General features: G+C 57.5%; 1 protein-coding gene and 1 long non-coding RNA gene across 4 annotated transcripts; one reads left to right on the forward strand and one right to left on the reverse strand.

The window, feature by feature from the left end:
• Positions 1 to 2,875: 2,875 nt before the first annotated feature.
• On the reverse strand, positions 2,876 to 9,819 carry PLP1 (proteolipid protein 1). Of its 2 annotated transcripts, none has more exons than XM_005484547.4 (7): positions 9,661 to 9,819; positions 7,238 to 7,424; positions 6,670 to 6,826; positions 5,632 to 5,800; positions 5,377 to 5,450; positions 5,201 to 5,266; positions 2,876 to 4,853 (listed from the first exon to the last, which is right to left on the reverse strand). In XM_005484547.4, exons 1-7 carry the CDS (start codon positions 9,662 to 9,664, stop codon positions 4,782 to 4,784), a joined length of 729 nt encoding a protein of 242 aa, XP_005484604.1. In that variant the 5' UTR covers positions 9,665 to 9,819; the 3' UTR covers positions 2,876 to 4,781. The 2 variants fall into 2 exon arrangements, with proteins under 2 accessions (XP_005484604.1, XP_005484603.1); XM_005484546.4 differs by having other exon boundaries at positions 6,565 to 6,826.
• On the forward strand, positions 9,109 to 12,389 carry LOC113458930 (uncharacterized). Of its 2 annotated transcripts, none has more exons than XR_003379688.2 (3): positions 9,109 to 9,262; positions 11,066 to 11,139; positions 11,209 to 12,389. It is a non-coding gene; the product is annotated as an uncharacterized LOC113458930 (long non-coding RNA). The 2 variants fall into 2 exon arrangements; XR_012582577.1 differs by having other exon boundaries at positions 11,212 to 12,389.
• Positions 12,390 to 13,594: the final 1,205 nt, after the last annotated feature.

The raw sequence follows: 13,594 nt of genomic DNA on the forward strand, positions 1-13,594 counted from the left end.
CTCTGGATACAGCGTATTCTTGTGTGAAGTTGCGCTGAATTAATAAAGAGTTAAAGATGCGCCTTTAGGAGCCTCTGAACCCTGCTCCAAGCTCCAGTCACAAACAGGGGTTTGAGGACAGCTCTGACACTGTGGCACTGGTGTTCTCCTCTGGACTGAGGAGCACTCAGCTCTGCCCAGGTGGGAGGTGATGGCAGCTCCATCAGCAGTTTTCTGGAGGACACAGGTGAGTCAGAGTCCCTTGATGGGGAGATTGGGCTAATCTGTGAAATGGTGGATTGCTGCTGAGGTGATTGCTCATGCAAAAGCAATCAGAGATGGACAGAGATAGCCCCTGCCCCCAGTGCTTACATGGCTGTTGCAGGAGCTCTTTCCTTGTGACTGCCTGGGGTCCTTTGGGGGCTGCTGCTCATGGCCACGTGTTCCAGGTACAGGACTCCCGGAACAGGCTGCTTGGAGAAGCTGTGGCTGCCCCATCCCTGGAAGTGTTGAAGTCCAGAGAGAACGGAGCTCTGAACAACTTGCTCTAGTGGAAGTTGTCCCTGCCTGTGGCAATGGCTGGATGATTGTTAAGGTCCCTTTGAACCCAGGCCATTCTGTGATTGTGTGACTCCACTTACTATTCCCTCTTCATCTTTAGACAGAAACTTCTGGCAGAGCTGGACTCTGCAGAGATGGAGAGAAAGCAGCTGGCTGCTTGATCAGGTGCAGGTGAGGACTCAGCCAGGGCAGGTGGGTGTCAGTACCATGCCACGGCCCTGGCACGCAGAGCAGCCTGCCAGGCTTATCCAAAACACCACTGAAACCAGCACATCATCCTACACAGCCTTTCCAGGGCTGAGTCCGAATCCGTGCTGAGAGAAGCGAGCCTTTGGTGGTGTTTATGGTGTGTCCTGGGGGGCTCGGGGGAGGGCTCCCCAGGAAGCACCATCAGCCGGGGCCGGGACCGCAGGGATGGAGACCGGTGCTGCGGGAGGAACCGGGGCTGGCCGCCGCTCGCCTCGCTGCCCGAGGAGCCGCTGCTGCGCCCGATGGCCGCGGGGAGGAGCCGCAGGACCGGCGATGCGCGCCCGGGGGCTCGGGGATGCGGAGCCATCGGAGCCTTGGGGGCTGCCCGAGCGCAGGGCTGGGGGCCCATGGCATCACCAGCACCCCCCGGGTGCCGCCATCCCCTCCCCAGGGCACACAGGGCCGTCCCCCGGGGCGGCAGGGCACAGGATGGAGGGATGGGAGTTTGCCTCGCCTTCTTGCCAGCAAGCCCATGGGACTTGCTCCAGGGTCCCTTGCTCTGGTCCAGCCTTTGTGGCGGCAAAGTTCTGCCGCATTTTAGCCGCAGGTGGTTGCACTGGGTCCCCTGCTTGGAGCTTTCCTGATGGGCCAAGATGTGGTTCGGTTTGGATTGTTTTGTTTTGTTTTTTTACAGAGATATGGTTTGGTATGAGGCAGAGCTTTTCCCTGTCTTTTCTCAGCCAGTGTCTGGAGCGCGTTGGGTGCCCAGGAGAGGAGCTCTGAGGGCAAATCCCCTGTGCCCAGGTGGGGTGGCAGCAGGGCACATCTGATGGGGCTCCAAGTGTCCCTTGGGGCCTTGCCCAGCTCCCTGGCCTTGCTGGCCGCTCTCACACGCTGCCACCTCGCACTTGCTGTCCCCAGCCCGCGCCCCGGCCGGGGGGGGCACCAGGCTCTGCCAGGGGACAGAGATGCTGTTTTGTTCCCCAGCTCGCTGCTGCCCTGAGGCTGATTGTGCACACACAGGACCCTTTCAGCACGGGGAGAGGAGGGTGATGGCATCTGGGAACGCAGGGAACAAAGGGCCCCGTTGATGCTGGCTGCAGCCCCAGGGGTTTCTGTCAGCCAGGGCAAGGCCGAGCTGTGCCACTGATCTGGGGCAGCAGCAGTGCATGAGCTAAACCTCCCCTGGCCAAGCTGCATTGGGAAGCTTTGCTGCCTGTTCAGAGGGGGCTGAAGCCAGGGAAGAGCAGAGGGAGTGGGATTTGGGCTAGGGTCCCATTTAGAAGGAGTAGTGAAGGTCCCACCCTGCCACTCCAGTGCATGTGGCTGTGCCTTAAATCTGCCTTTTTGGACAGATACATGGGGCTGGGAGCATCCCTCTGTGGCCCCACTCCCTGGAGGCCCCTGGGCACAGCTTCTGAGGAGATTTCCAAGAGAAACAACATTTGAATCAATAATTTTTGAGCAGCTGCTGTGGAAAGATGCACCTAGGGGTTTCTGGGGCAGAAAGGCAGCAGCCAATGCCCTCCCACACACCAGCACCATGAACACATTAACAATCCTGCAGCAAACGGCACCACAGAACCACAGACAGCACACGCAGGGCTCTGTGACAGCCCAGTGTGCCCCTGTGCCTGAACAAGGCCATCCTGTTCCACACAGGGCTCTCTGCAAGCGAGACAATCGCCCACCCTGCATGGCTCTGGCCATGTTCATCCCACATATGCTGCCTTAGTGCCAGCCAGCTTGGCTGGAGATGCCCTGTTAGTTTTGTTGTGGTTTTGTTGTGCTACATGAGGAGACACAGCAGAGGCTGTCAGCATGTGGGCTGAGGGTTAAAGGGCAGCAGCAGCAGCACCAAACACAAGCAAGCAGCTGCCACAAGACCCCAGCTTTCCTCAGGGTGGCTGGAGGAGAAAGAAGAGGTTTTAAGGGCCCCCCACCAGCTGGGAACAATGATTTTGAAGTCAGAGTTATGAACCTCGTGGCTGGAGTGGGCAGAGCCCTGCAGGGGCTGCTGGCCCACACATGGATCAGCAAGTACTGCTCCTCTGAGACCTTCTCTTCTGCAGCCTCCCCTTTTTTGTTTTCTTGTGGGGGCAGAAGGTGGGAAAGCCAGCACAACAAATGGACAGGCAGACGTACATCTTGTTCAGAATGTTCTTAATTTTAATGCATTTTCTTTAATTTTTATAAAATACATCCTGTAAGATAAGTCTTTAAAAACTTGCTCCTTTTTATTGCTGGTTAACAAGTTGAAATTCTAGATCAGAAATGAAGGAAACACTTTCAGTTGATTAACTCTTTTTGCGTGTGTATGTGTGTGTGTATGTGTGTGTGCGTGTGTGGGGTCTGGGGACAAGGGTGGGAAGGAGGACCTGGTTATTTTTTGTTAAATGGATATGAAAAAAAACCCCAGCAACCCCCCAAGAGAGATAGCATTGATGTGAATTTCCAGATCTTGACTGGTTTCTCCCCACCCTGGCACCCCTGCTGGATCTCCCCCCTCCCCATCCCGTGTGCGTTGGTAGCCTGGCCAACCTATTTCAGCATTCCTGGCAGCAAGGATCCTTCAAATGCACTGCTCAGCAGATCTGCCTCCTTATCCTTGCCCCTGCTGAAACCAGCACTTAAAAATATATATAACAACAATACAGACATGGAAAAAATAAAATAAATCCATGCAAGATGGAGCTTCAGTCTGCCACTGAAATTAGTTTCTCCAATAAATAAACACAAAGATTAGCACTAAGGAGAGAGGCAGGGAGAGCAAAACAAATCACCAGTTGTCAGGGAGGACAGGAAACAGCACTTCTGCAGGTCTGGCTGGATCCATGCTACCCAGCCAGAGGAGAACAGTCACGGAGGAGAGGTCTCCACCCAACCCCTTGCCCCCCTACCCCTCTCCATGGGAAAAGACTGGCACCAGTAAGGATCTGGATTGCAGAGACGGGCTGTGTTTGCACCCTGTGACCCCCACTCCGCCACCTTTCCTTCCCTCCTCAATTCCTTCATGGGTTTCACCTGGAAGCGAGATGCTGCCGATCTCTCCCACCCTGGCAGGCACAAGGCAGCTGTCCTGACTTGCAGGAAGAAAAGTGAGGGGACGAGGGGGACAGAAGGACGGGTGGTTACACTTGACAAGGGGGAGAAGCGAGCCGAGCTCTGCGGCCCAGTGGAGGTTAGAGAAGCAGACATCACCCCAGAGAAGAGCACCATTGTGAAGGGCACTGGCAGGGCAGGCAAGGCACGCGGTCCCGAGGGTTATCCCCTGCCTACGGAGGGATGGCTCTGGCTTTACGCTCCCAGGGCTTGTGCAGAGGTGTCCCCTCCTCAGTCAAACCTATTTGCTGCCTCTCTGCCGCCTGGAGAGTAAAGCCAAGAGTCCCCCTTGCCTACAGAGACACCAAACTCCTTTAGGCTTTAAGAGGAGCAGCTGGGTTAGGGCTTTATCGGCATTGGGATCAGCACTCTCTTCTCCACACTGGGAAGATCCTTGCCCTGAACTCCCTTTGCCGTGGCTGCAGCAGGCGATTTAGGTTAAATTCATCTTTCTCTGCTAAGGGAAAAAAATCCTTCTCTTATTCTCCATCCATGGGTGGTGACAGCAGACAGCTCCAGGAGAGTCGTTAGCAATGGTACCACGACTGGGCCAACTTCCTTTTCTCTCTAGGTAGCCTCTTGCTACTCACGGAGCAACCTACGTGGATTTCTTCCTCCCAGGAGCTTGAAGGCCTTTGCTCATCCCTAGGCAACACTGGGACATTGGAGAAAGTCCCTCCTCTTCTCTGGCTGGTTTTGATGGGCTTGGCTCTGGAGCGAGCCGGTTACGGATGAGCAACGAGAGAAAAGTGCATGAAGAGGCGTCCATCGGTGGGAAGCTCTCCTTCCTGGTCACGCTCAGCACAATGGATGTGAGGGAGGAAGAGGAGGGGAGTCATCAGCGAAGGCAGAGTTAACGCAGGAGACCTGGTGTCAGGTGGCTGCAGTGTTAAAGCCTCGGGGTTAGACAAAAGGAGGGCGTTTGGTCTGGCTGGGCTCCGCCTCGCGGGCTAGAACTTGGTGCCTCGGCCCATCAGCCTGAGGACTGCGAAGTTGTAGGTGGCTGCGATGATGAAGGTGACCTGTGGGCGGGAGGAGAGTGAGCGAGGGGGCAGCCCCAGCCCCACAGAGCAGTGCCCTGCAGAGCCCTGCAGCCCCACAGCACCATCGGGACACTGCAGTGTGTCCGGGAAAAGGCAGGGCACTCCATGCACCGGGACCTCTCCCTGTCAGTCTGCTAAAGCCTCTCCAGATCCCCTCCTGCAGCCACCTCTGCCTCATGGCCTGGACTCACCATCTGCACTTACGTGCCAGAAAACGACACGAGCACAGGCTCTGTCCCATCCGTGCCCACCGCCTTCGCTGTCCTTTTCCCCCACATCCTTGCCAGGCGGAGAAGCACGGCTGGGCAGGGGGAGCACTGACTCACCAGTGAGACCAGCGTGGCAGCTGCCCCCACGAAGGCTGCGATGAAGAGGTGGAAAGTCATCTGGAACTGCAAGGGAACAGGAGGGTGAGCTCACGGGGTCCCGTGTGCTGCCTGGGGAGGCAGAGTCAAGGTGTCCCCCCGAGGGGAGCACACACGAGGTGGCAGGAGTTACTCACCTCGCTGGTCTTGCAGATGGAGAGCAGGTTGGAGCCACACACCTTGCCAGGGAAAGCATTCCAGGGCAGGACACCTGTGGAGATGTGGGAGCCAGGTGAGAGGGGCATGGCTGACAGCTAACTCCCTTGCAGCCCCCTGTCACACACCCCCCAGCATTTCGGGGCTCTTCAGCACCTGTCTACTTTACCCCACCCACCATGCCTGGGCCCTGCCCTCCGTCCCCTCTCCTCCTGGCTGGTGAAGCCAGCACTCACCGTACATCCTGGCATCCGCACACAGGGTGCCAATGCTGGCCGAGGTCTTGGTGGGGTTGCCAATGGACTGGCAGGTGGTCCAGGTGTTAAAATAGATGTAGACAGGCACGGCAGAGCAGGCGAACACCAGGAGCCAGATGATGGTCAGGACGTAGGTAATGCCCACAAACTGCAGGGGGCAGGACAAAGCCGGGCACAGCCGCGGTTAGCGATGGCCCAGGCCACGGACAGGGGAGCGCGAGGGTCCCCAGGCAGGGCAGGGCGTGGGGCAGGTGGGGACTGCGATGCTCAGAGCCAGCGTGGCCCCAGGCAGGCAGCGCAGGGCAGCAGCCCAGGCTGGGGCTCCTGCAGCTCACAGGAGCAGGGCCAGTCCCAGATCCATGCCCGGCTGGGTGTGCATGGGGGGGGCCGACAGCAGCAGGAATGCTGCCACCTTTGGAGGGGGGGGGTAACCGTGGCCAGACCAAGCAGGGTTTGATCTCTGAGGGAGGGCAGCTGCAAAAGCTGCCTTGGCGTGTCAGCGGGGCTCTCCTGCCCTCCCTCCATGGTGCCACCCCCACCAGCCCCCGAGGGAACCACAGCCGTGCCCCTCTGCTCCCCTTTGCCAGCACTCTTGTCACGGTTCCCAAGCACAGCAGAGTGGAGCACCCCGGGGGTACCAGGTGCCACAGAGCTTTGAGCTGCCAGCACTGCAGGGATGCTCAGATTCTCCCAGCCTATGTTTAAACATGAAGCACTTTTATTAAACATAACCATTTGTGCTACTTTTTGTCCCCAGGAAACAAGGCAGGCCTGGGTGAGGACAGCAGGGCTGTGCTTCCCTTTGGGATATCCCAAAACCCTGAGGGGCTCATTCTCCTGCCCTTTGGCCGCGTGGAGCGTGGTGAACCCGCTGGGGCGCGCGAAGGGGTGCCAAACCCCGGTTAAGATCACCTTGTCAGGATGTCCTAGCCACTTTCCCAAACAATGACACACCCGCTGCCACGAGTGAGCTCGCTGGGGGCCTCGCGCTCCCCTCCCTTTCGGGCCCCCAGTTACCGTAGCGCTGAGGCCCTTGCCGCAGATGGTGGTCCTGTAGTCCCCAAAGATTTGCCGGACGGCGCCGGTGGTGTAGAAGCCTTCGGCCAGCAGCAGGGCTCCATAGAGGAAGAAGAAGGCAGCTGTGCCGTAGATGAAGTACTGAAAGCCGTGGATGCTGCGGGGGAGAGGAGCGGGCAGGGGGGCTCAGGTGCCAGGGCTCAGCCCTGGCTGCTGCTGCTTCCCCTCCCCACGCTGCCCCACGGGGACCAAAACAGAGGGTGAAGCCACAGGAAGAGCAAGCTGGGGCAAAGCTGTGGGGAGCAATCCTCCATATCCTCCAATTCTACCCCCACATCCTCCATACCTACCCCGTGCAGAGGTCCAGCTCTACCCAGGACATCTAACAAGGGCCAGATGAAAACTGGTGTGAAATAAAACAAGTGGCCCCTTGGACCCTGCCAAAGGCAGCTTGGGGTCTCTCTGGTGCCCAGTGAGAGCCTGGCCCTGGCCAGCCCAGCTATACACCTCAGCCTGGCACAGAGCAGGACAAAGCTGTGAGGTGGGTGCTCTGCAGCAGGGTACTTACACATCGAGGAGGAACTCATAGTCCTGGTAGTTTTTGGAGAAGTAGGTCTCGATGAGCTGCTCGGTGCCTGTGAGGGCCTCGTGCCCACAGCCACAAAACAGGGCTACCCCAAAGAAGCACAGGCCAGTGGCAACCAGGGAAGCAAAGGGTGCCCCAATGAGACATCTGGCACAGCACTCGAGTAAACCTGTGGAGAAAAGGGGAGAGGTGGGACGGGACTGCTGGGACAAGGATTGCTTGGAGCCTGCAGCTCAGGAGTGCAGTGGGAGAAAGGTGCCTGCCAGGAGGAGGAAAACAGGTGAAAGGAAAACCTCAGAAATTATCCATTGCAGTGCTGTAGAGCCAAACCCAGCAGCTCCCCTGAGAGCTCTCCCAGCAGCTCAGGAGCCCACCCAAGGGTGCCCAGGGATGGTGGCAGCATGGGGCACAGGGCTGTGAGGAGCCAGCCATGCTGACCCGTGACAAACAGATGGAAATAGAGCGTGATGTAGCGTAATGCCAGTGGGACCTGGCAAACAAGCTGCTAATGGGCTCCCCACTGCCACCACAGCAGCACCACAGCTGCCTGCAGCTCTAATTTGCCATTAAATGTAGAGGGGAACCAGCACCTGCACAGAATCAAACCCCAGGGCAGATCCAGCAAGGTGGCCCTGCTTGGGGCAGCACAGCAGGAGCCAGCACACACCCTGACCACTCTGGACATTCAGGTGGCACCGTGGGCACTTGTCCCTTGCCGGGCACCCTGCAGGCAGCTCGGGCTGCAGCCGCCCCTTTATGCAGGCAGGCGTGCTTGTAGCAAAGAGCCGTGCCAGTTCCACAAATGACAACACTTGTGTAATAGGTTTAGTCCTCCAGGAGCTGCAGGGAAAGCAAGGACACACAGCAGTGTGCTGCTTGGAGTGCCTAAATGCTGGGTTTTTTCAGCAGTGAGGCCATGGGCACCTGCTCCTCCTGCACGTCAGGGGTCTAACCTGCAGGAGTGTTGGCTCAGTGTCCCTGTGGGCTGGCTTTGGAGGTGCCCAGCCAGTTTCTAACATGGGCTCAGTGTCCCTGTGGGCTGGGTTTGGAGGTGCCCAGCCAGTTTCTAACATGGGCTCAGTTTCCCTGTGGGCTGGCTTTGGAGGTGCCCAGCCAGCTGCTGTCCTGCCTGCTTTGGGGGCAGACAGCCAGGTGGGTTTGCACCCACCAGCATCTGGCTCCAGCTAAGCTGCTGCCCTGGCTGTGTGACACCTGGGGAAGCTGCTCCCCTTTCCCAGGACATGGGCTCCAGTATCCCACTGCCCAGGGCACAGTGGCTCCCATCTGGGCACAGAATTCCTGCCTTGAATGCCACGAAGGCACCCACACCAAGCCCACGCTCCCTCCACAAACCCCACAGTGCTTATCCCCTCCCCAGGAGGACAAGAAAGCCGTGGGGCCCTGGCCAGCCCTGCCCTCCCCGCTGGGAGCAAGGTTGCGCAGTGGCACCGAGGACAATGGGGGATTGTCCTGGCACTGCCACCCCAGTGGCTGCCCCACGCCAAGAGCAAACAGGGAACAAAGGCAGCGCTATAGGGGAGTGCTGGGACCCCTCCCTCTTGTTTGCCTTGGACACAGCACATCCAGGGGGGGCCTCCTTCATCCTGGGAGTGCTGCTCCCAACCTCGCTGGGACCCAGGGTCTGGCCCCTTGCTGGGCCAAACTTTCCTTTCCTGGTTTGATCTTTGGCCACCTGGGAGATGGCACAGAGGTGCCAGCTCTGAGGCAGTGAGCAGCTCCATTCCCAGGGGACTGAGAGCCCTGGGATGCTACAGGGCCCTGGCACAGCCCCTCTGCAGGGGGAAAGCCTGGGAAGGGAAAGGAGGGGAGAAAGAGCCCTTGTACCACACAATCCTGAGCCTTGTGCCACACAATCCTGAGCCTTGTGCCCAGGCTCCGCTGCTGCCAGCACCAAACAACGTGCTGCAGACAGGAGGAGGAGCAGGGGGCCAGCAGAACAAGGCACCCCTGGGAACAGAGCAGCCCTAAAAGCCCAGGGGTACCCCGGTGAGTGTTAGCTCTGCTCTATCAGTGGGGAAACTGAGGCACCAGGTGTGGCTCTGTTTTCCCAAGTGGCACGAGCTGTGATGGGCTCAGTGCCCTGCCTGGACCTCACAGCTCCTGCCAGCCCCAGGATGGAGCTCTCATGGGGTGAGGGCTGGGGTGGGACAGGCTGTGGGGATGGCATCTGTCCCCTCAGACAGCACAGGAGCACATGGGGACAGAAAACTGCCTTGGGAAAGAAAATATCATCCCTGCCATGCCAAGGCATCCTGCCACAGCTGGCACGGGCACACCGGGGTCACCAGGACCTCACTGGTGCCAGAGGAAGCTTTCAGTGGGCTCTGCTGTGGGATCAACTCCCCAGAGACACCCAGGTGTTGCCCAGGTCCCCTCATACTCACCCATGGTGCTGGTCCTGCTCAGCTCCCCGAGCGCCGCTCTGGCTCTGCTGCTTGGCTGCTGCCCGCTGGTCCCACGCCCTGGGTCCCCCCTCTGGGTGCCTGTCCCGCTCTCCAGCAAAGAAAAGGGCTCTGTGAGTGACAGCCACCCCCCTTAAAGGCACGGGCCCGCCCTGCCCGCCCCCCAGCACCCCTTGGCTGCCAGCTCCCGGGTGATGCCAAGGGCCCTGCGCAGTGCTCTGAGGGGAAAAGGCTTTGCAAAAGGGACACAGCACTCTGGGGTATGGGGAGGGGGTGCTCCCCCCTCATTGGTGGCTCTGGGGACATCCCCCAGCCCTACCAGGCTGTGCTGGTGCAAGCTGGTGTGGGAGTGTGGCCCTGTGGGACCGCAGTGGTGTGCCCCTGTCACCTCCCTGATCCCAGCATCTGGAAGCAGGGAAGAGGTGTTCCCACCCCAGGAACCTGCTTTCAGCTTTGGGGGCTCCAAACTGGAAGTTTTCCCCCTTTTGATGGGAATCTTGTAGCTACTTTGCCCGGCCCCGTGCCCTCATGGGGCAGCGGCATTGTGGTGGGGACACCCGTGGCTCCCCATGGCCCCAAGGCTGTGGCAGGGCCAGCCTGGTCCCTTGGGTGCCCCAGTCCCGTGGGTGCCACGGTTCCCATGTCCCCTGCAGCTGTGCAGGCAGCAGAGGGCCCCGGGAGCCTGCAGAGGGCAACCGGGCCCTTCCCGGCAGGCACAAAGGGGGACAAAGCCCTGCTGTGTCCCTCAATGCCCCTCTGTGTGCCAGGCAGTGCCCAGGGCCTGCCTGTCCCCAGCCTCGGGGACACTGCTGGGCTGTGGCACGCTGGGACCAGGCTGGGCCACCCTCTGGGGACTCTGCCCCTTCCCACCAAGCCAAAAAGGCACCCCTGGCTTGCCACAGGGGGCTGGGGGGAACACCACTTGGGCCAGGGTGTTGTGATGCACCCCACATCAGTGGGGCACAGCTCCTGGCCCCACAGACCCCTCTCTGCCTCAATTTCCCACTGCAGAGGGGCTGCCTGGTGTCCTCAGACAGATGTGGAATGGGAGGGACAACAGAGCAGGGGGAGCCTCTGTCACAACTGTGGCAACACCAGGTGGCCTGGCAGCGATGTCACCTGGCCATGATGGCCTTGAAATGGCCATGGGAAGGTGACAGATTCACAACACCCCTTTGGAAATAGCCAGAACCCCTCCAGCCACTGGAAACCAGCAGAGCCCTGCCTGCATCCCAGGGAAGACCAGAGGGACCCCCAGCCACCAGGAGGGAAAAGTGTTACATAAAAAGTCCCCCATAAATAAAACATATAAAATGCAACATGACAGGAAAAGAATAAAATATGACATAGGGCAGAAACATACCTGCCCCTCTTTTTGTTTCCACAGAAATTCCAGGTTTGCTGACTCCCATTTCTGAACACTCAGGAGGGAAGTGGGAATTTTACCTCACTGGGCACAAGGTGAGCAGCTAAGAGGGATTCCTGCAGAAAGTGCTGTAAAATTCTTGGCTATTGGGCATTTTTTGTCAGCAGGTGGATGACAAAATGTGATGGAAACCCCTTGGCCCTGTGATGAGTGGCAGTGGGGATCACCCACCAGCTCCTGGCAGCGCTCCATGGATGCTCCAGAGCAGGACTGCAGGACAGGGAGAAGGGAGAAATCCCCCCTTTGGATTTCTAAGGCTTTCTAAGGGAGAAGAAAATGTGCAGGTAAGTGTTTGGAGCTGCCTTTGCCATGGCAGCGTGGAGGGTGCCCTGCCCCAGGCAGCTGGGTGGGCACCCAGAGCCCACCCCAGGCACTGCCCCTGCCTGCCCTGGGGGCAGAGTCTGGGGGCACGGGGGTGATGGAAAACCCTTTCTGCATCCCTCTCCTTTTGTGAAAAATGCCTGTTTTATGGTTGGCTTTTCACAAATATCCAAATGAATATTATATGTGTTGTGTTAGAAAGTAATGCTGTATTAATTCTCTTGAGTAGTGTGTTAAATATAGTTTTAGGCTATAAAAAAATGTTAAAATAGAAACGATGCTATGTAGGATATTTTTTTAAAAAAAGAACTTGCACCAAGATAGCAGCCACAGGACACCTGAATCTTTCAGAGAAAGAGAATTTATTGCTCCATTATCAGAAGAAATGAACTTCTTCCCACCTCGAAGGCACAGTCAGGATTCAGAGGAAGAAGTTGATACTGACCAGACAGAATCCTGTGTTTGAATGAAATTTATGCATCATGTATGAGGTGTATGAATATGCAACAGGCTGTTGCTTTTAAGGGTTAATCCTCTGTTAACGTGGGTCCTTTTTAGGGCTTATTTTGCCCAGAAAGAGGTACCCGAAATGTCCATAGCTCTTTGTTTCTATTATCTCATATTGTCCTAATTCAATTTGTCCAAAGTATTATTACTCTAATTGTATTACTTTTTTTATAACCATTTTATTGCTATTAAACTTATAAAATTTCAAAAACCAAGTGATTGGCATTTTTCACACTTTGCACTCCAGCTGGAGAGTTTGAGAAAGCCTCTGCTGCAAACCCAGCTGTGCAATTCTGCATGTCCAGAGCAATCCTGCAGCTCAGCCCCTGCTGGGTGAGCCCCCAGGGAGCTGCAGGGAGCCTGCCAGCCCACATCAAAGCTCTCCTGTTGGCTCATCCCTGCCGGAGAAATCACTGCTGCTTCCCAGGTGGGGAACACGCCAGGCTGGTAAAAATAAACATGCTTATAAATCAATATGGATCACCTTGCAGTTTGTTCTGACCCTTGGGCAGTGAGCAGTTGCATCCAAACCCCCGGGAATTGAAGGAATTAGGCAGGAGCCCTCACTAACAGAGCCTGGCACTGCCACATGCCCCTGGTGAGGTGTGTGGGGGGCTGGCAGGGCAGGGCAGGGCTTGGAGGGGGTTTTCCTTCCCCAGCACCCCCAGTCTGCAGCTGCAAAGGCTGCACCGAAGTGAAGGGTTTGGATGGGCACACACACATCCCTAAATACACTCTCAGTGAGGAAAGGATTCCCTGGAATTTTTGTGGGTTTTTCTCCTGACAGCTGCAGCCCAGACTCAGGCTTTCCCTGGGCCCTGGGAGTGGGGGGACAAGGAGGGGACATCAGTGGCAAAGGCACAGACACACAGGCACTGCTGGCTCATCCACTCCACTGCTTTAGGGCAAAGCAGTGGCATGGAAAAGCAAGGAGGAGCATGTGGGGCAGGGGAGCAGAGCATCCTGCTGTCCCTCTCTGTGTGCAGCCACCATCACCAGAGGCTGTCACTGAGGTGATTGATTGTCACTGTGGTGATTGTCACTGTCACTGTCACTGTGGTGATTGTCCCTGCCACTGTCACTGTCACTGTCCCATCGCTCTGGTGGCACAGCACAGCCTCCTGCCTGTCCCACCCCCTCCCAGCACACGCTGGGCAGGCAGAGAGCCCTCCCTGGGGTGGGCTCAGCTAGGAGAAGGGGCTTTCCTGCAGTTCCAGGGAGGATTTGTATTCCCTGCTGATTGATTTCTTTGCTTACAGCCCCACAGGGGCTGCACTCCTCATTTTCTGCACTCCTCGTTTTCTGCACTCCTCATTTTCTGCACTCCCCTGGGCATGGGGCTGGGCTTTCAAAGATGCACTGTGGCCAAAATCAGGATGTGCTGACCCTGCAGCCCCTGCAGTGTGCTCCCCACAGTGCAGGCACAGCCCTGGGTACCCCAAGAGGCAGCAGCAGCAGCACGTGCAGTGCCTTTATCCATTATACATCTGTCAGCAGGAGAAACCCCAGCCCATCGTGTCACAGCTCAGAGCCTTGCTGCTATTTTTAGCCACTCTCTTTCCCGGTCAGGATGAATTTCTTGTCATCTGCTGCTGATTTTAGCTCTGCTTTTCTCTCACCTTCCTGCCCCACCTCACCCACTGTGGTGGTGTTCATAGGGGT

This window comes from Zonotrichia albicollis, chromosome 14 (genome assembly GCF_047830755.1).
Source record: "Zonotrichia albicollis isolate bZonAlb1 chromosome 14, bZonAlb1.hap1, whole genome shotgun sequence".
Classification (NCBI taxonomy): Eukaryota; Metazoa; Chordata; class Aves; order Passeriformes; family Passerellidae; genus Zonotrichia; species Zonotrichia albicollis.

Excerpts from the sequence above, each read along its gene's own strand:
- PLP1 (XM_005484546.4), bottom strand. Across the intron at positions 5,801-6,564 it reads GGCTAGGACATCCTGACAAG|TTTGTGGGCATTACCTACGT; the intron begins GTGATCTTAACC and ends TGCCCCCTGCAG. Across the intron at positions 4,854-5,200 it reads CTGCCACGCTGGTCTCACTG|GTCACCTTCATCATCGCAGC; the intron begins GTGAGTCAGTGC and ends TCCCGCCCACAG.